This window comes from Phacochoerus africanus, chromosome 10, assembly GCF_016906955.1.
Source record: "Phacochoerus africanus isolate WHEZ1 chromosome 10, ROS_Pafr_v1, whole genome shotgun sequence".
Classification (NCBI taxonomy): Eukaryota; Metazoa; Chordata; class Mammalia; order Artiodactyla; family Suidae; genus Phacochoerus; species Phacochoerus africanus.
In genome coordinates this window covers 136138001-136157858 of record NC_062553.1, presented here as the reverse complement: position 1 = coordinate 136157858, position 19858 = coordinate 136138001, and the positions used below count along the sequence as shown (strand labels likewise).

Sequence of the window (19858 nt, the reverse complement as noted above, 5' to 3'; positions counted from 1 at the left end):
AACTACATTAAATGCTATGCTCTTCAATTGAATACCAGTAACTTGAAAATAATGAACAGTTTCAACTATATCAACTAGAAATGTCAGGTACATACAAATACTGTTAATCAACTTGAACGACGTTAATGTTATCACAATATATCTCAAATTTTACAACCAAAGTCATCCTAAAATATTTTAAGGTCTAGTGCCTTCCCCAAAGATGGACAAAATCACATTCTAACATTCTAGCTGCCTTAATGTTTAAAAGCAGATGAAGTCAGGTTTTTTGTTTCTGCTCTTTTAGGACGTGGCTCGGCAACCACAGCAATGAGAGATCCATGTCTGCAGCCTCCACCACAGCTCACGGCAACTCCAGACCCTTAACCCACTGAGCAAGGCCGGGGACTGCTGAACCCAAATCCTCATGGATCCTAGTTGGGTTCGTTAACCACTGAGCCAAAAGGGGAACTCCTGAAGTCAGGTTTGAAAAGAGTCAAATCCATAAGCCTTCAAGGCCAAAGAGAAAAGGGAAAGGAGCTCATCAAAAAAGTGTTGTAGGAGCTCCCATCGTGGCTCAGTGGTTAACGAACCCAACTGGCATCCAAGAGGATGCGGGTTTGATCCCTGGCTTCACTCAGTAGGTTAAGGATCCAGCACTGCTGTGAGCTGTGGTGTAGGCCAGCAGCTACAGCTCCTATTCAACCCCTAGCCAGGAACCTCCGTATGCTGCTGGTGCATCCCTAAAAAAGACAAAAAAAAAAGTGTCTTAGAGTTCCCTGGTGGTCTAGCAGTTAAGGACTTGGTGTTGTCACTCCTGGGGCTTGGGTTTGATCCTTGGCTGGGGAACTTTTGCATACTGCCTAAATTTTACCTGCATGCATGCCTAAATTTTACATATTTAGGCGTATAAAATACTTTTTTTGTATTTTATACGCTTAAATACAAGTATTTTATATCCCTAAAAAAGTATTTGATATGCCACTTTTGGGGGGGCCTATAAAGGGACACAAGGAACCTTTGGGGAATGATAACTGTATTCACAACCTTCGAGTATCTTATAGGCCTGAACATGGAAAATCATAGAGTAGACGTTTTTCCAGTTTCCTTGGTGATGGGGAAAGAGGAAGGCCTGTGGAAAACGCATGGCATGGTTTCACGAAGTTCCTCATTGTTGATTAGTTCTGCTATTTGGGAAACACCGCTCTGTGATGAGGACACAACAGTGAAGAAATAAACATGGTTATTTTCACTAACACTGAGCTTCTTGCTTAGACACTAACTCCGTATTTGTTGCAGTATGGAATGAAGAGAGTAAAATTAGAGACAGCAAGAAATCTTGCTGGACTTCTAAGGAACAGCTTTTACGCTCAAAATACAGAAGAGAAAGAGAGAAAAAGAAGGGAAAAAGTGAGTTAACTGTGCATTTTCCAAGTGGGAGTTCTCACCACTGTCGAAGGAAGAGAGGAAGCAGGAAAAGACACCTACAGAGTCTCCCCCAGTCACGGATCCGGCCCAGCCTGAGGCCTGCAACCCGCAGATCTGCATTCCTCCACTGAGGGGTCAAATGAGGACAACTAACTGGACAGGATGAGCAGGAGGGGAACACTGGGTATGCACCCCAGAGGACTAGGGCCTCACTTTCTACTTAACTTGCTTTTTGGAGGAAACATCACTGTCAAAATACAGTTTTTAGGGCATTTCCGTCATGGCTCAGCAAAACAAATCCGACTAGTATCCATGAGGATGCAGGTTCGATCCCTGGCCTTGCTCAGTGGGTTAAGGATCTGGCACTGCCGTGAGCTGTGGTGTAGGTCACAGACGCGGCTTGGATCTGGTGTGTGCTGATTCAACCCCTAGCCTGGGAACTTCCATATGCTGGGGATGCGGCCCCAAACAGTGCAAAAAAAAATTATATATATATTTTTTACACATGGCTAAGCATATAGATAACCACTCTCTCTTCTACAGGTCTGTTTCTCTGAAAGCTCCACCATTCAAAAGATAGATAAGTCAATCTTGATTTTTTTTTTTTTTAAAGGACCCATGTATGGTGTTTCAAAGGGGATGGCATGTATTTTCACTACACAGGGGAAAAGTGACAGCTCAAAATTCTAAAATATGCATGCGATATAGTACTGTGCAGCCTTATCCAGGGAAGCAGAATTAAAGCAAACATCATCCCAGCAGCCTCCAAAGGTACAAGGAAAACTAACACATCTAGCTGATGTGAGTCATTGTTTCTGTGGAGCAAAGCACAAACACTGAAGCCAAGAAACAGCTTATGTGATTAATTTGCAAGGTTTCATGTATAAGAAAAATGATGTTTCATAGTAAAATTGATTTCAATCAACCTATTATTGACTTGTTTACCTAAGCAGTTTCACTTTTTAATTTATTAAACAGATAATAACTAAATGGAGTTCCCACTGTAGCACAGTGGGTTAAGAATCTGACTGCTGCAGAGGTGCAGGTTTGATCCCAGGTGCAGCGCAGTGGGTTAAAGGATCCAGCATTGCCACAGCTGTGGGATAGGCTGCAGCTGTGGCTCGGATTCTATCCCTGGGCCAGAAACTTCCATGTGCCATGGATGCAACCATTAAAGAAAAAAAAAAGACAATATTTACAATCCGATTTTTCTACATGCAAACCTAAATAGAAACACTGTCACCACACTCACACACAACATACAGCAACGTAGCACCCCCAAGGTGTGAGCATCTAGCCCAGCAGTTACAAGCTGGATTTTTAAAAAACAAATTAGACCGGACTCCCTTTCTTACTCCTAACATACTACAAGAACGTCTATCATGATTTCATTTATCAACGAGACAAACACTTACTCAGTAATTAGCATTTTCCCTGCCGACCACGCAAAGAGGGAGAAGAGACTTAGTGCGAAGCGAACACTCTCAGCCTTTTGCCATCAGGGTGACCCTTTAACTGAGGGCTGTTGACAGGTTTCCTAACCGCGGACTTAGGCAGGACGTCTTACCCTGTTTATCTTCCAGTTGGGATATAATCTCTATCCCACGTGTCTGGCATACGCCTCCACTCTCCTCCCCAGATAACAGCACTGGGGTATTGTTATCTTAAGGGCAGAAACACAGATACCTTCCACACAACCACCACACCGCTTTTCAGGGTATATACACACCACATACGGGACAGAAAATCAGACGTTTTTCCGAAATAAAACCGTGAGGAGAGGCCAGTTCCCCCAACTCTCATAATAAGGAAACACATTCAGGGATTCGGACGGTTTTACAAGCATTTTTATAAACCATCATTCAACACAAGTATATATGATGTTTTCTGAAACCAAAAGTACTACCCAGCAAAAAAAAAAATTCCCTTGTGAATAAACCAATTCTAAAACAGTTTTAACATCTTCCTAACATTGTCCTATTTGTCTGAACTTGTGTGACAGATGAATTATTGTACACCGAAATTCTTCACTTGCACTTCATTTCCTGTTTAACAACAAAGCCAAATCCACGACCATGTGCTCAAGTACAATTCTAGCTCATTGCGAGCCGACCAAAGAAAGTCAAATCCATGCAGTGTGCTTAACGGACATGAAACTGAACTGTTTTCCACAGTTTGGAGCAGGAGAACAAACACTAGCCCTGAAGTCACGAGGCCCAGTTCAAGACCCAACTTTGCCACATACTCAGCGGCTGACCTTGGGGAACTCACCTCTCTTCCTGGCAATTCAGGTTCCTCACCTGCAAGTGGAGAAGTTGAGATGCAATGCACTCAGCTTTCCACTCCATCTCTAAAGGCTCTACTCTTAGAAGACTCTGGCATTTACCAAAACTCTAACAATATCTCATTTGGCCCAAATGACATTCCATGGAACCACCACCACAACCGACACAAGCCACATCTCTATATGTCATCCTTGTGAACATTCACCCTCCTTTACCTGCCTCTTTAGCAGGGCACGCAGAATTTTTGCAAACCAGTAATTCAGATGGTCACTTTGGTCTTTCAAGAGGAAGTTGCTGCTGTTCGTCTATCGGTCAGGGTTCTCATAGGACACAGATGACATACACAAACTAGGTAATTTAAGGAAAGTTCAGTACAATTTTACAAAGATGCAAGAACGGTGTAAGAAAAACCACAAGGCCCTGGTACAATGTTTCGGAGCAAGCAACACGCCCAATTACCCACTCTTGAAGTAGCAAGAAGAAGGAGAGTCACAGGAGGCTAGAGACAGGCTGCATGGAGAGGACCACCTTACAGGAGCTGTGGTTTCAGGTAGACAGACACAGGAAGTTCAAGGTGACCTTGCAAAGAGTGAGTCAGGGCAATAAATACCTTGCCCTCAGCATCTTCACTCCCTCCAAACTCTAACCAATGCTTCCCACTGGCCACACCCAATTAGATGCTGAGGCCAAGAGAATCCCATGGATGTATTTCATACAGGTGGACTGCCCGGAGCACACAGTGGAGAAAGATCAAGAACTAAAGCTGCAAAGGGAACTAGATCTAACACGATCCTCTTTCCTCTGCGTAGGCTAGATGCTCATGGAGTGGTTCCCATCCCATCTTTGCCTGGAGCTTCTTTAATGGTGTCCTGAGGACAAGCCCACTGTCCAGCGAGTTCAGGTGATGTGCTGCATCCCTTCCAAATCCTGACTGTGTATTTAATGTTCAAACGCTCTATATTCTAACACCTAGAGCCTATCAGAACCCTCTGCTGTGGACATCTGGGATAATTTTAGATCTCAACAAGTTTTCACAAAGAATGCAAGCAAACCAATGGCTTAAATTGGAAGAATGCCAGTGGTAGTGAAGATTGGTTTTCTATAGTCCCGCTTCCTAATTAGTGGCTTTGGACATCAATGAGCTGCACAAAAAGAGCCGCAACGATTTCTCTGATGAAGTAGCCGCAGCAAACTAGAAAGGCTGGGGCACAACACTGTTAGCTCTTTGATGGGCCAGGTAAAGCCATGCTGCGTTGCAGACAGTATTGAAATGCTCCAGAGGAGAGCAGAATAAAGGGGGTGCAGGACAGGAGGAGGCGCTTCCAAAGGAGGACTTGATTTAAGCCCCTGGTCTAAAAAGACAAGGAGCATATCCACCACCACAGAGAGAAAAATACTGCTGACTGGATCATTTGCTACCATGCGCCAGGGTCTATGCTATAAGGGCTTTCACACCATAGCTCCCGAAATCTGCAAGACAAAACCAGGGAGATGTTTCTACCTAGAACATTTTACACAGGAGGAAAGTAACGTGCCTAGGGCACTACAAAACAAAATCAGGAAGTCTAACAAGAAGGCATAGTTTTAAAAAGGCTTTTCATCGGACGTGACCCGCGACATAACCGCACCTTGCCATTTTTAATCATTTCTGCTGACCCGAAAAGGGGCGAAACACAAGTGATAACGTACTCTGCCCATCTGCAGCTCCGGTTTGGAAAAAGAGACTTTCCTCTGGCATCAGCTCCTTCTTTAGAAAACATTTTTGAATGGGTGTCACCGCACTTGGAAGCATTCCGGGCAAAGAGCCTGTGAAATCTTTTCCCGAGAGCAGGCCCAGTGGCTTCCCACCAGCCTCAGCTTAGAAGAGTCCTCCGGTTTTGTGCTTCGGAGTCGAATCTCTTCAGGTAAACCTTGGCAAGAGCCTAGGTCTTGTTCCTTTTGTAATCCTGACAGCACCAATCACATGAAGGGGGCGTAGAGATGGGGTTAAACAGACAGTTGTTCAAAGAGCAATCAGCACGGCACAGTATGGGAGGGAAGAGGCTCCGGAAATAAAAGCCAACAGCGGTTTAGTCAGCCAGGAAAAAATAATTACCGAACCAACTTTGTACCGCCCCTGGTCCTCGGGCATCTAATTGGGTTTTCATGTGAGCCAGGGACCAAGGAGACAGCGGACACCTTCTCCCGGCCCTTCCCACTCCCGTCGCTCATCCACGCACCTCCAAAAGATGACTCCAAGGAGAACCGGGCTACACTGCAACTCAAGCCCAACCACGAAGTGGAAACGTTTTTTAAATAAGCAGCAGAAGAAAGGTGACCTCACAGTGAGTTACGTGCCAGGCCTAGGGCTCAACACTTCATCCGTATTTTCTCATTTAATCCTCATAACAAGCGCCGTCCGCAGGGTACAGATGAAGACACTGAAGCTTAGAGAAGCTGAGTCTCTTGCCTACAATCCCACGAACAAATGACAGGTGACAGAGGAGAGGTTTGGCTTGACCTCTAGAAGGTGACCATTGAAGGGCAGGGAGTGGGAGGGCCACACCCCTGCCTTCGGGACGGCGGAGCCAGCGTGGAAATGACTGATGCTGAGGCTTCCTGGCGCTGGTGAGGGCCTCACCCCAACACCGAGCCTGCCCTCGAAGCGGGGGAGGGAACAGAAGACCCAGAGTTGACGGCTCAGCTCCCCGGATCCCTGGCTGCGACTCTCTTGGGACACTGGCTGTCTCCCTCTGAACCTCAGCTTCTAAACCCGTCCAGGGAGGACAACAGGGCTTCGAAAGCTCTGGAAGAGACCTGGCGTACTTCAAAACCGCAGAGCGGAGCCACACAGTGGGTCGGTTATTCTCTCCTCCTGATAACACGCTCAGCACCAGCAGGACCAGGGACCCCTAACCTCACACCGTGGGCAGTCACCCCGCCACGTGGTACCTTCAGATGTTTGTCTAGGGAGAATCATCAATCTGCTCGCTCCTGGAGCTCCTGGGGAGCTCCTCATGCACTGATAAAAGGACCGAGAGGGAAGAGAGAGGGATGGTTAGAGGGATGGTTAGAGACGGCAGGTGGCATTTATCCTCATTTTGTGGGACAAGGAAAGGCTTGGAAATGATTTTGGAAACAGATCACCGAAGCTGCTCCCATCTGCTACTGAGTTCTGCGAGGCCAGAAACAGAAGGGACCTTTGGTAACGCTGGAAGTTTTCACTTAAATAACAATATTTTATGCACACCTACCTTGCATTGTTCCAACTGTATTTTCTGCACTGCTTGATGATTTTCAAAGAACTCCATATTAATGATTTCTTTGGCTAGGGGTCGAATTGGAGCTACAGCTGCTGGCCTACACCACAGCCACAGCAACCCCAGATCCGAGCCGCGTCTGCAACCTACACCACAGCTCACGGCAACGCCGGATCCTTCACCCACTGAGCGAGACCAGGGATCAAACCCGCAACCTCATGGTTCCCAGTCAGATTCATTTCCGCTGCGCCATGACGGGAACTCCCATATTAATGATTTCAACTGTTGGTGTTTTTATAGTGCTACCTTCTCAATTTTATTGAGTAAGATATATATAGGAAAAAAGTGATAAATTATTCTTACCATCTACGAGGCTGTTGGACAGTTTTAAACCCAAGCTGCTTTCCAATAGGATGGAATTCCCTGGTTCTTCATATTTTCATCCATAAATAGAGTAAAATAGCCCCCAACTGTTTCTCCATTTCTAATGAAATTACGTATGTGAGGTATTTTGGTGAATTCTCAAGAACTGTTATTATTGTCTATTACCCACCAACTCTGCTAAGTGAGGGCATATTTCTTCCTCATTCTATATCGAAGCTATACCTCAGGATAAAAGCCAAGAGAAGTGTCTATTTATCCAGGAAGTATTCACACTTAAAAGAAGCCCACACAACAAGCAGAGACAGGGAGCTGCATTAACTAGGAACCCAGAGGGTCCACCCAGCTGCTTGCACAGCCAAGCCCGGCAAATGGGCTCCTGAAAATCACAGTAGGCATCAGGGTACTCACCCAGCCATCTGACTCACTCGCAGCATCTGGGCACGAGAAAATTTCATTCCCCAAACCCCTCTTCCCTGCCCCCATCTTCCCCAGCCACACATACAAACAATCTGGACTGTCCATAAGGCAGAGGGTAATTTTAGGGGCTTCCCCAGGGACTTGCTGGATGCTTTCCAACCATGTCTTTCTGGCCTGTGAAATCAGATGCACCATTTCTTTATACATGAGAAAAAATGAAATCCGTTTCTATTTGCAGAGTGAGATGGAAAAAATGAAAATTGCACACAGCTATGTCGCAGATTCTTAGAAAGGATCTCCCTAAGCTAGTGGAGAGGAAGGAGGCAGAGGAGAAACTAGCAAGGAAAGGAAGTTCGGTTTCTTAACCGTGAGCAAGGCCCCGTGAGCTCGGCCTCACCTACGTAACAGGCACATTGAAGGTTTTGGAGCAAAGGTGTTAAATAAAATCAGATTTCTGGATTCTTTTTTTTTTTTTTTTTGGTCTTTTTTGTCTTTTTACGGCTCCACCCATGGCATGTGGAAATTCCCAGGCTAGGGTTCCAATCGGAGCTGTAGCTGCCTACCCCACAGCCACAGCAACGCAGGATCCGAGCCGTGTCTGCGACCTACACCCCAGCTCACGGCAATGCCAGAGTCTTACCCCACCGAGCAAGGCCAGGGATGGAACCTGTATCCTCATGGATACTAGTCGTGTTTGTTAACCACTGAGCCACAAGGGGAGCTCTGGATTCATTTTAACCACTGATCATGATGTGGTTTAAGCATCATGGCCACTCTGGGAGCAAATCACTGTGCGTCTGCGTGACTCTCTGTATGTGCCTCTGACCTCACCCACTTCACAGACACACAGCGCATTTTAACACATGTGAAATGTGGTTAAAATCAACATCAAGAATAAGTTCACTCGGCAAAAAAAAGAAAAAAAGAAAAATGGCTGGCGGATGGTACTTAGATTTCGCAAAAGGGCTGCCCTGATTCAAGAATAGAATAGGAAAGAAGGAAATTGATAAGATTACATGGGCCAGATTTATGTACCCAAATGTGGTTACAACCTAGGACAGCTTATCACTTATACCCAAATTTTGCCACAAAACCCCACCCCAACCCTGAGCAGACGAGATTCTCTTGCAAGGATCCCTTCCTCCTTTGGTGTCAGTAGGTGTCTTCTGGGGGGGATGGCATCGTGTGAACTCTTAGAACAGCCCAGGCAGCCCGGGGACAATGCAGGCTCCAGGCCATCTGTGCGTCTCTACTACACCTGCCACAAACTACCCACTACCCCTCTCCCCTCACACTGAAAAGGCTCCCTCCTCTGAGTCCTGCTCTCAAAAATGGCCCCACAGCAAGGGTGCTGGGGTTAAGGTCTGCCAAGCTCTTCCTTCGGGCGCAGGGCAGCTGGACTCGGGATAAAAGGAGTAGGGAGCGAGCTCAAACACCAGCCACTGTCTATTTCGTCATTTAGTCCTACACCCTGACCCTTTTACTGAGTCTGATCCAGCAGCTCCTCCTTGCAGCTTGCCCTCCATCGCTGATACCTGCCTTCCTCCCCTCGGACTGAGAGAATTTCCTTCGTACACCTGATAGCTCAAGTAGACTTCTCAAAACGTGCATTCGTCCCTCAGGAAAGCCTCTGGAAACAAAGAGAGTCCAGGGGCTACGGCACAAGGGCGAAAGCTCTGGTTGTAAATTATGGAAGCTATCCCTAGTTCCTCCTCTGCCTTTTTCCGACAGAAGCATCGCTGGTCTGACCATCCACACCAGCCTGCCCAGTCCACTTGCTGGTAGGTTCCTGTGGGCCTGGGAGGCCGAGGTTTCTGTCCTCTTCATGACAGTCCTGGTGATGGCGGCTCACATTTGTGTAACGCCCCACATTTCATAAAGGACTCCCAGTTGTTATCACACTGGAGCCTCACGTCATTTCTGCGAGTAAAGCAGAGCGAATACTGAAACTCGCATGTGAGAGCTATGCAGATCGACACGCAGGGAGGCAAGGAGAGTTCCTGCAACTGCATTCACCCAGTGAGGAGATGAGCCAGGCCTGGAATCCAGATATGAAGACGCCAGGGCAGGGTCTCTGCACTCACAACGCGGCCACTCTTTGGTTTTCAGCCCTGTGTGCCCCTCGGTAGGCACCCTCGCCTGCCTTTCGACCAAATTCAAGGAGTCTCCATAAAAGTAAATTCCCACATTTTCAGGCCAACCGAGTTTTGCAGGGAAGCAGGGCATTATAACGCCTTCTTTCCCACTGGGAATATGATAAGGAAGCCCACCAGGTAAGTGTCCTTTGGAATAAATTAATTTCACGGTACTCTAACCTTGACTCTAAGTCAGACTACTCCACCAGCAGCAGGAAGCACAAAAGTCTGATGAATGAAATCTTGACTTACGGCACGGGTTCACTTCCCTTGACCTATTTGGAGGACACATGTTTTGCAAACCACTTGAAAACAAAGAATAGCCTGTGTTTAATTACATTGCAATCTATGGTTGGATTTCATTTAAATGGCGTTTATAATTGGCACATTTTTCAAGTCCTGCTTCTGCCGAAGCTGCGTGTAAGAGCACGTGGTCATCACTCATACCACTGCGGCCCCAGTGAGCATCCACACACATCCACGGATCGGGGCAAGTCGCCGAAGGACAGTGGCTGTCCTATCCCCATGAAATACAACCAAACGGACCCAGAAATAACCTAGTTCCCAGATTGTGATAAGACAGCATACGGCATGTTTTCAAAATCAATAAGCATCGATTGAACACCTATGTTGTGCTCGGCACCGTGGAGGATTCGGAAGAGTCCGAGGTATCTGCTGAGATAGTCGAGGAAGAGGGAACACTCAGGGCGTGGGGATCAGAGGGAAGACAGACGTTATAATCACACTTCCTATTATTATTATTTATTATTTGTCAATTCCTATAAGCCAGATACTATGCAAAACATTTCATTTGAATGATCTTATTCAATCCTCATAACAACTCAATACGATCGCTACTATATTATTTTAATTTTACAGAAAATAAAAGTGAAACATGAGGAAGAAATTTCCTTAAGTAAGGTCACATGGTTAAGACATGGAGCAGCCAGGATTGGAAGCCACGTGTTTGACTGGCCAGCCTGTGCACTCTTGGCCTCTTTGCTTTATGTGGGGACAGCTTCATGCAGGACTGGGTCTAGAGCACAGCTCTGAAGATTAGACCACATGTAGCTAAGAAAAAAATGGAAAGAATGGAGGATGGGTCGTCATATCACAGGACAGACAACTAGCATCGACAAAGGCACAGGGCAAGAATCTGTACTGGACACGTGAGGGTCCCTGAAGGGAATCAATGGCAGGGCGTAAAGCTGGGTAAGACCCTTGAGTGAGTATCTTACAAACAACCAAGGCAGAATGCAGAGCCTCGAGCCTTTGCAAACAGAAAGCCATGCAGACTCTTCTGCAGGCGAGTGGCCATGAAGAGGCACCGTGGTACACAAGCAGCATGGTCAGGAAAAGGGGAGAGAAGGGAGACCTCAGGGGAGCAAACCGTTGGTGACCTACCAGGAAACACCCTGCAGACCCCATCGGGCCTTGGCCACGGCACCTGCTCAGTACATGTTTGTCAGGTGAGTGGGCGGTGACTAGTAAGGACTGAAAAAAAGACATAAATCCAAGAAAACATCTGCAGGAGTCACTGGCAGGTTGCTCACGAAGGAAAAAGAAAGGAAAGAAAGCAAACATGCCTCCAAGTGCCACTCGAGGTAAAAAGAAGCCCTGTGACGCCCTGACTGACGGCGACGTTGGAAGGCGGGGGAGCTCGGCGGCTGACGCGTCCTCCACTTGGGTTTCTGATGCAGAGATTCGGAAGGGACACGGGCTCCTGTTAAGACATCACAGACCATCGCAGAAATGGGCTTAGCATACATTTAAGGCTCTCCGAGAGCGGGAAGCATACTCTTCACTCACCACGAGATTCGAATCGAGGTTGTGCTTTTTATTTATCGGCCACTTCAATGGGCAAATCGCAGCAGGGGGGCCATTTCTAACACCAACGTCAGTACTAGACCTACGGTATCGTATCAAAGATTTGCAAAGGAGAAATTCCTAATACGCGAGACATCATTACAAACAGAAAAGACCTAAGCAAAAAGAAAGAAATCAAAGAGTTAAGCTCCTACCCCCGTTCCCTATGATGCGCAGCCGGCTCTGGCGATTTGACAGATGTCAAACACTAGCCTTTCCTTATCAAAATACAAAAAAAGGGGAAAAAAATCGTATAACAGTTTCTCAGCAAGAAGCCATTAGACAGATGTGATCATAATGGGACCAAATATTCCTATAAATGAAATGCATGCATTTAGGACTGCATGCAGAGTTTAAAAGCAGCGAACACAAAAGGTACGTAGAGTTGCCTGTGTGTACACAATGGCTCAGATGTGGTAGAGCCATCCAACTGGCCCTCAAACCAACTGAATGGCGAATTTACAAGACAAACTCAGTACCCATTAGCTTAAAATTCGAATGACCCTCATAGAGAGCCCAGCTGTGGCAGGAGGAGCTATTATTCCCCATCTAAACTTGCTCTTCAATGATCACCTACCAACATCCAATCACTGACGCTACAGCCACGCGGGTCCAAGTTAGTTGCTTTCCAAACAGCCAGACCACACGGTCCAGCCTTTAGATGCTTGAGGCCCGTCAGAAGGACCAAAGGATGAGAGTATGCACGATTCGTTTAAACAGACAATGGAGCTCGTTGTAATGGGTAAGATCAAGATCTCTCCCCGGCAAATCAGAGGGGGAATCACTGCTTCAAAGGACAGCTTCCTTCGAGAGAGGAGAGGTGGAGTCAATGAAAATGGGTAACTGCAAAGACCCCCAAAATGCAGCCTGGGAAGTTAATCCACCCAGCGGAACACACCTGCTGTTAGCGGAAGCACAAAGAGAAATAAACTGAAATTTGAGGACAGCGTCCAAATTTTAAAAAAAAAATTATATATATATATATATATATCATAAAACATCAGGTAATACGCCAAACTTTCTACCCAATTTAGAGGCAGGATATTCATCAAAAGTCATTTAGTAAGCTAGCTGTTTGAAACTCTGAAAATATCTTCTCCCCCTAAAATAACATTAGGCAGGGTGACTGGCTTCCCAAGATAGAGCACAGCCATCTCCTGATGGATAGTGTGATAAGATGTAAGAACAGCACTGGGATAATGAAGGAAGACAAACCCTTCTGTAAAAATAGAATCGTACCAGCCTGTACTGCAGTGCTTTTCAAATTATTTTGTCACAACTCATGAAACCAATTCAGTGAGTCTCTCCCGGTTTAATTCTTAATAGAATGTAATAAATGGAATGGAAAGGAAAGAACAGAATCACAAAGATCAGAGCGCATCCCTGTCACAAGGGCAAGTATTATTCTTGAAACTTAATTTCAGTGTTATAGATATAAATAGCTATGTGCATTCAGGATTGCTGTGTAAAATACATTTCTGACGGTGAGTCACAGTCAAAACAGTTTAAATGTGTCTCAGCAAGGCTTCCACGAAGCATCCAGCACAAAGCTGGCATTGAACAACAAGTGTTAAATGAATGAATGATGGAGCGACCTGGTGAGCACATGAGGAATGAATAAACAGAATGCCCATAATCCAGCTCAGTCACAGCCCTGGCACTGACGGCAGAAAGCCTGCTCACTCTAGCATTTCTATACCAGTGAGGCAGTGGCGACAGACAGCTGCCCAGCTGCAATTCTGTGCAGGTGGTACCCATGGCCTGCGATCAGGGCTTTCAAGAGAGAAGGATGGGGAGACGCCTCCCACAGGTGAGTGTGATCAGACTCCAGGGAAGGAGGAAGAAGGTACACGCCAGGGCTGCCAGGTTTAGCGAGTAAAACAGCAGATGCCGCTTAACGCTGAATTCAGGTAAACCACAACAAATAATTTAAGGGCAAAGAAAATCATGAACCTTCAAGCTTGAAAGATCAAGTCAACCCCTCAGACCTTTATTTGATGCAAAACTATGTGCAAAATCCTCCCTTAGGTGCCGTACTTCGTTCCTGGGCCAGAACAGGTCAGAGACACATAGGCAAAAACCTCGGCAATTACCCTGTGCTGAGCCCTTCAATACCTTCCTGGCACGGGCTCCTCTGACCCTCACCACCGTGCATTCGGCACTGCTCTTACCCCCGCCGAAGACAGAAAACCCACGCAGAGAGAAGTCACAAGAGAAAGAGGTCCAAGATCTCACAGAGAAACAAACACAAATAACATTCAGGGGCCTGGGCAGAGGGTTGGATGCTGTCCAAGGGGTGGGTCTGGGGGCGAGATTTGAGCTGAGCCTTGAAGAAAAGGGGAAACATATTCCAGGCAGAGGAGCAGCTTGGAGATGAGGGGACATGACCAAGACACGGCAACAGCCTAAAGCTGCTGGCACGCTAGAAAGAGAAGAGGAAGGAGAGCCTGGGCAAGAAAACGAGGAAGGAACACAGTCAGGAGAGCTGCACGCCCCGCTCCGTCCGCATGCACCCCCACGGAACGCGGGCGACACAGACGGCGCTGCGCCGAGTGGGGCTGTTGAGGAAGATGCCTCTGACTGCAGGCCAGTGAGACAGAGATCAGAGGCCAGCAAAAGATTCGGTAAATTGATGCAGCTGGCTGGCAAAGCATGTGGAATCCGAGTCCAGGATTTACCTCCCAGCCCAGACCCCCTGTAGGTCCGTGACCTTGCACAATGCATGGAATGACTGACTCTGAGCCTCGGCTGCCTCACTCCTGGACCAGCAAAGGCGACACGACTCCCCTCGTGATATCACAGGGGAATGAGACAGGACCACGTACAGGACATGCTCCGGAAACGGGAGCTACCTGGAAAGGGCCCGGCAACTGAATGTGGGCCTTTGCTTTAACAATTCCTCTGCGTGTCATCAGCCTTGGACTGGACGTTTCTAGAAGGAAGGTACTCAAGTGAGAGAATGAAAGAAAGGACGTGACGCAATGGGAGTTGGCCTTTCCTACTTCCAAAGAGGAAGAGCATATCTAGGAATGCCGCTCAAGTAGAAAACAAAAAACAAAACGGGAAACTAAACACCAGAAACCACAGTCGAGGGAGGGAGTGAACCTTGAGGGCCTCGCTCTGGTACACCTTCCCGGAGTGCCCTCAAGAAAATCACTTCAACGCGAGAAAGCTTCATTTTCTCAGCTGCAAGGCATGGTTGTTAACACCTGTGTTATAAAGCCACACGTGATGCGACGCGCACTATGCCCCGAGAGCGATGCTTGGCCCAGAGCAGGCATGAACAATAGCTATTACGTATTACGCATAAATTTAAATAAAGCTATTGCTGCAGTTAGGCAGCAATACCGGTGGCGACAGAAAATAGAAGGCAGAAACAGGTGGAATGCACGCGAGGACGACACCTCTAGAGCCCACACCCACGACAGCGGCAGGGGACAGACAGCCCTTTTCTGTGGAGCCAGATGTGCTCTGCCCAATGGAGGTGGCTCCTGAAGGCTTAGATGATGCATGCTGGCAGGACTGAAACGCAGGTTTGTAGCCCGAGGGAAGAGGGGTCTGCGGCAAGAAAGTGCAGCCCTCTCTGACTGTGATTCTCCTGCCACTTCCTGTCCTGGAACCAGACCCAGCACTTACCAGCCCTGAGGCATAAAGCAAAGCAAAGCTGAGGCTGCGGGCGGAGGCGGGGCGGCAGGTTCCTGCTATGACAGAGCTTAAAGGGGAAGGAATGGATGCCAGGGCCAGATGGACAGACAGCCGTCCAAGCACAGAGGACACGTACAAGGAGGACCTGCTAGGTCGGAAAGCACCCCCCACCCCACCCCGTGGGCTTCCACGTCCTTGCTTTCCATGCTCGGACCACAGGGCCAGCCCGCTCATTCAACGGGAGCTCTGCCTCGGGCGGCGCCAACATCAGTCCAAACACCTGGCGCGGGGCCCGGGGCACTGCTGTGGCTGGGCTCGCTTCCTATCCTTTGCTTTGTTCGTGAAACCTTAATATTCTTTCTCGAAGACTTCCCCTGTAAATGTACGTGCTTTCCCAAGAAAAAGGAAAGGCACACAGAGTGACCATGAAGACTCTGCTTCAAGGGCGCGTCACCTGTCCGTAGCCTCGGAAGACGATGCAGGAGGACGCGGACTGGCCTTGCTTTTCAAGCACCATGAGTCTCTGCTCCTGGGCACTCCATAGCCTGTCACCCACTCTCCTTTGCCAGACAACCGCAGACACACAAGAAGTGCCATAGGGATTTCGCACCATTTCAGACAGAAGCTCTTCTGTGCAAACCCAACTGGCTTAATTGTAGGACACGACAATTTTTTTTTTTTTTTTAGAGCCACACCCGAGGCATGTGGAAGTTCCCAGGCTAGGGATCGAATCCGAGTTACAGCTGCCAGCGACCTACACCACAGCTCACGGCGACGCCAGATCCTTAACCCACGGAGTGAGGCCAGGGATTGAACTCACAACCTCATGGTTATTAGTCGGATTCGTTTCCGCTGCGCCACAAAGGCAACTCCAAGGACACGACATTCTTGGCCACCTCCCGACCAAAATGAAAACAAAGGCCAGGCCCTAAGAAAACATCCGTCTCCATCTCCCTCAAACCAACCGCAACCTCCGAGGTTAGGATTAGAGCACTTGGTAGAAATGAAAAGCCACCTAAAATCTTCTCATGTCCTGACACTCCCTTCGCTTGTAGAAAGTGATTTTTTTTTTTTTTTAATGGCACCTGCGGCATATGGAGGTTCCCAGGCCAGGGGTCAAACTGCAGCTGGAGCTGCCGGTCTACACCACAGCTCACAGCAATGCTGGATCCTTAACCCACTGAGCAAGGCCAGGGGTCGAACCTGCATCCTCATGGATGTTAGACTCGTTAACCACTGAGCCATGACAGGAACTCCAAAAAATGAATATTGTGAAAGGCTTAAGAACCTCCTTCTTACAATTTCTCTCCCTCTCAGAGTAGAGCGCCCTCAACAAGGGCCTCTTCATTAGGAGTCAGAGTGCGCTGAAGGGGTTATTGCCGGAGAAGAAAGCACCCGCACATCACCCTTCTGACTCCGGCATTCATCTCTACGGGGGGCACAGAGTCTCCCCAGAGGGAGGAAAGGGAGGACCGATCAACGACAACAACCCTCCAGCAGCACTGATGAAAAGGGATGCCTGGGTGGAGGGTGGGTGGATTCAGCCAGCACCGAATCAATCGTCTGCAGAAAGGAGCGAGCAGATGCTCCAGAGGTTCCTGCCTCTGGCTGGTGAGAAAACACGCAGCAAGATGGCAGGAGTCCCCCGGGGCCGAGGGATTCCCTTTCCCTAGAGCTCTTCAAAGACGGACGCCCCTCACGTTCTTACCCGTCTGAATGGGTCTCTGGTGAGTTTTTGAGTCACCCTCCTCCCAGCAATGATGGGAAGGCAGTTATGCTAAGAAATCAAGGTGGGGCATCTATGGGCTGGAGGACCCAACAGGCAGAAATAGGCCCCCAAAAGGCAGCACATACATTCAAAGTCGTTTGCCGTGAGTTCTAGTCATTTAAGAACAAAAATCCAAACACGAGAGAAGAGGAGGCCAAAGAAAAAAGCAATTTTGAAGGAGTACCTGGGGTCAAGGATGACCCCCCAAAAGCAGCCTAACATCGTCACAGAGAAGCAAACGGGCAGAGAGGCTGCCAGGGAAGACAGCTGCTTTTAGCTGCAGGCCTGGAAAAATGCACTGTTCCGGGCTTTTCAGTATCTTTTAGAGTTCAGGCTACCGCGAACCCAGGCACTTCAGTGGCTCTTTCGGGCCGCACTTACGTCCCCAACTCCTCCTCACTGTCTACCGGCAGGACCTCCCGCTGTTCCTCGCGGTCCTGCCACACAGCAGAGGTGACCGGCAGAGCAGCCTGAGGTCCCACATCAAAGGACGGAGGAGCACCTGCAGCGGCCGGAGGGTGAGGCGCGACTCACTGCCGGCCAGAAAAGACCAAGCCTTTAAATCCCAAGGAGCGGACTTGCTGAAGGGCAAGCTCCCGCCTCAGGAGAGGCCGCTTCTCAGGCCAGTCTGGAACCTGCAGACGGAGGGCTAAGGCAGCTCCTGAAGCAGCCCCGGCTGGCCGGCAAAGGTGGCGGAGCCCGGGAGGAGTGCGGAAAGCCACGCGGGCGCACACTGCAACTCTGGCCACCGCCACCGTCCTCCGCCCAGGCCTAGTGGCCAGGCAGTCTTTTGGGGGAGGGCAGGAGTAGACTGAGACAAAGAGCACACCTTTGCTCCCACTGTAAAGCTGGGGGTGGGGGAAGCAGTGCACAGTGTGACACCCCCCCTCGCACTGAGCGGCCCACATAGGTGTCCTATGAAACAGTGGCTGCACCGTCCACCCCAGGAGAAGCCAGCCAGCCTTCTCATCAAACGGCTCCTTGCAGAGATGCTTACAGGCGGCAGCACTGCCACCTCAGACAGGTGTGAGCAATGGGCCGTACCTGCCTTCAGAAGGGCGATGTGTTTACCTGGTTGCGGCCAATCCCATATTAACCCTTCTCCTCCCGCGTGGACCCCCGCCCCCCGGGAGAAGAAACAGGGAACTTCAATGGAGGGGACGCCCTGCTCCGGGATGGGGGAGGGGAGCAGAGGCGGCAGGAGGCGGCAACCCTTCGGACCTGCTGTGATTTATTTGTTTTCGCAGACGAAAAGGGAAAAAGAAAACCAAAAAACAAAATAGGCAGCACAGAAGGACTGCAAGGCACCGCTCGTTTTCAGACACTCCTGGCACTGCAGGTAAAGAGCAACTCAGACAACTCCAGATTGACAGAAAACATGTTCCCCTGTCAACTAGGGAAGAAAAAAAGAAGATTCACTGAGGTCCAGGGAAGCAAGAATTCGGGCTCCCAGGCTTCTGGTCGCCCCTGGTCATCCCCCCCCCGCCCCGCGCGCGCCCCGCCCCGCCCGAGGCTCGCAGGTGGAAACCGGGCGCGGGGGAAGGTCGAGGGCCCGGGCCGAGGGCCGCCGCCACCGCCGACGCGGTCGCCGCGGGACACACCCCGCACACCTACCTCGAACATGGGAGAGGCGCCCTTGCTCGGCAACGTGCAGCCCAGGAGCTTGGCGAGAAACTTTGCCATATACGGGCGCTGGGGCGGGGGCTCTCCGGGGGCGCGGGAGCCGTCCTTCCGCTGCGCTGGAGCCCCCGCGGCGAGGTCCCGCCCGCGGCCCGCCGGCCGGCGCGGCCCGGGGCTCGGGGCTGCCGGGGGCCGGGCCGGGCCAGGGCGGAGCGGGGGCAAGCGCGCCTGCTGCCCGGCGGCCGCCGCCGCCCGGGGCGCGGGGCGCGGGGTGCGGGGCGCGGCCGGTCCGCCGCCGAGCCTCCCGCGCCGCGGGAGCGGGCGCTGCCGTCTGCGTCGGGCTTTCCCGCTGAATGTCACTGTCGCCAGACTAGAGGGAAGGGCCCCGCCGAGGGGGTGGCGGGAGGGCCAACGCGCCGCAGGACGGACGCCGCGCGCGGGCCAGGGCACCGGCGGGCAGAGCGCCGAGGCGCGGGCACTGGCGGCCGGGCCCGGGCAGCGCCGCTCCAGCCGCAGCGAGCGGCGGCCGCCGAGGCCTGAGGCTGCGGGGAGGCCAAGGCCGGGCAGGGCGCCTACGGGGCCGGCCGGGCTGCCCCCGGTTCCCAGTCGCCCCTCTCCGCGCCGACGCGGGTGGGGAAGGCCGCCGCGGAGCCCGCGGGTCCGGCTGCGCGGCGGGAGCTGCCCGCAGGGGCTCCCCTGGCCGCCCGCGCCCGACCCAGCCGCCCGCCGGGAACGGGAGGAGGCGCCCCAGGCTGGGAGGGGGCACTGCCGCTCACGTTCTCGGTTTAACGCCGCGTTTACCAACACGGGCAGGCGCAGGTGAGCCCCCAAGGCGAAGGTGACTGCAGGCACATGGACGGGGCCAGGTAGGCTCCATAGCCACGGCCTGGCCGCAGTGGGGCTGGGACGGAGGGCACACGGCCACGGCCAGGAACTGCACAGACAGGTCTGGCCTGGTTTTTCTTTCCAAACCTACAGGGTTTGTCTTTTAATAAGGGAGGGTCTGTGTTTTGGTTTGGTTTTGTTTAGGACACGGGGCCTATGTTAGATATTTCTTTCGCATCCACATAGCTATGCACTGCAGACTTCAGT

At 50.3% G+C, this 19858-nt stretch overlaps 1 protein-coding gene across 1 annotated transcript in view; it reads right to left on the bottom strand.

Moving 5' to 3' along the window:
• The window catches only part of RASGEF1B (RasGEF domain family member 1B), a 527684-nt gene extending 508798 nt beyond the window's left edge, over nucleotides 1–18886 (bottom strand). The window contains exon 1 of the mRNA XM_047798223.1: nucleotides 18761–18886. Within this exon, the coding sequence (XP_047654179.1) occupies nucleotides 18761–18829 (69 nt within the window). The 5' untranslated portion in view covers nucleotides 18830–18886. The remainder of the gene's footprint in view (nucleotides 1–18760) is intronic.
• Between the last annotated feature and the right edge of the window lie 972 nt (nucleotides 18887–19858).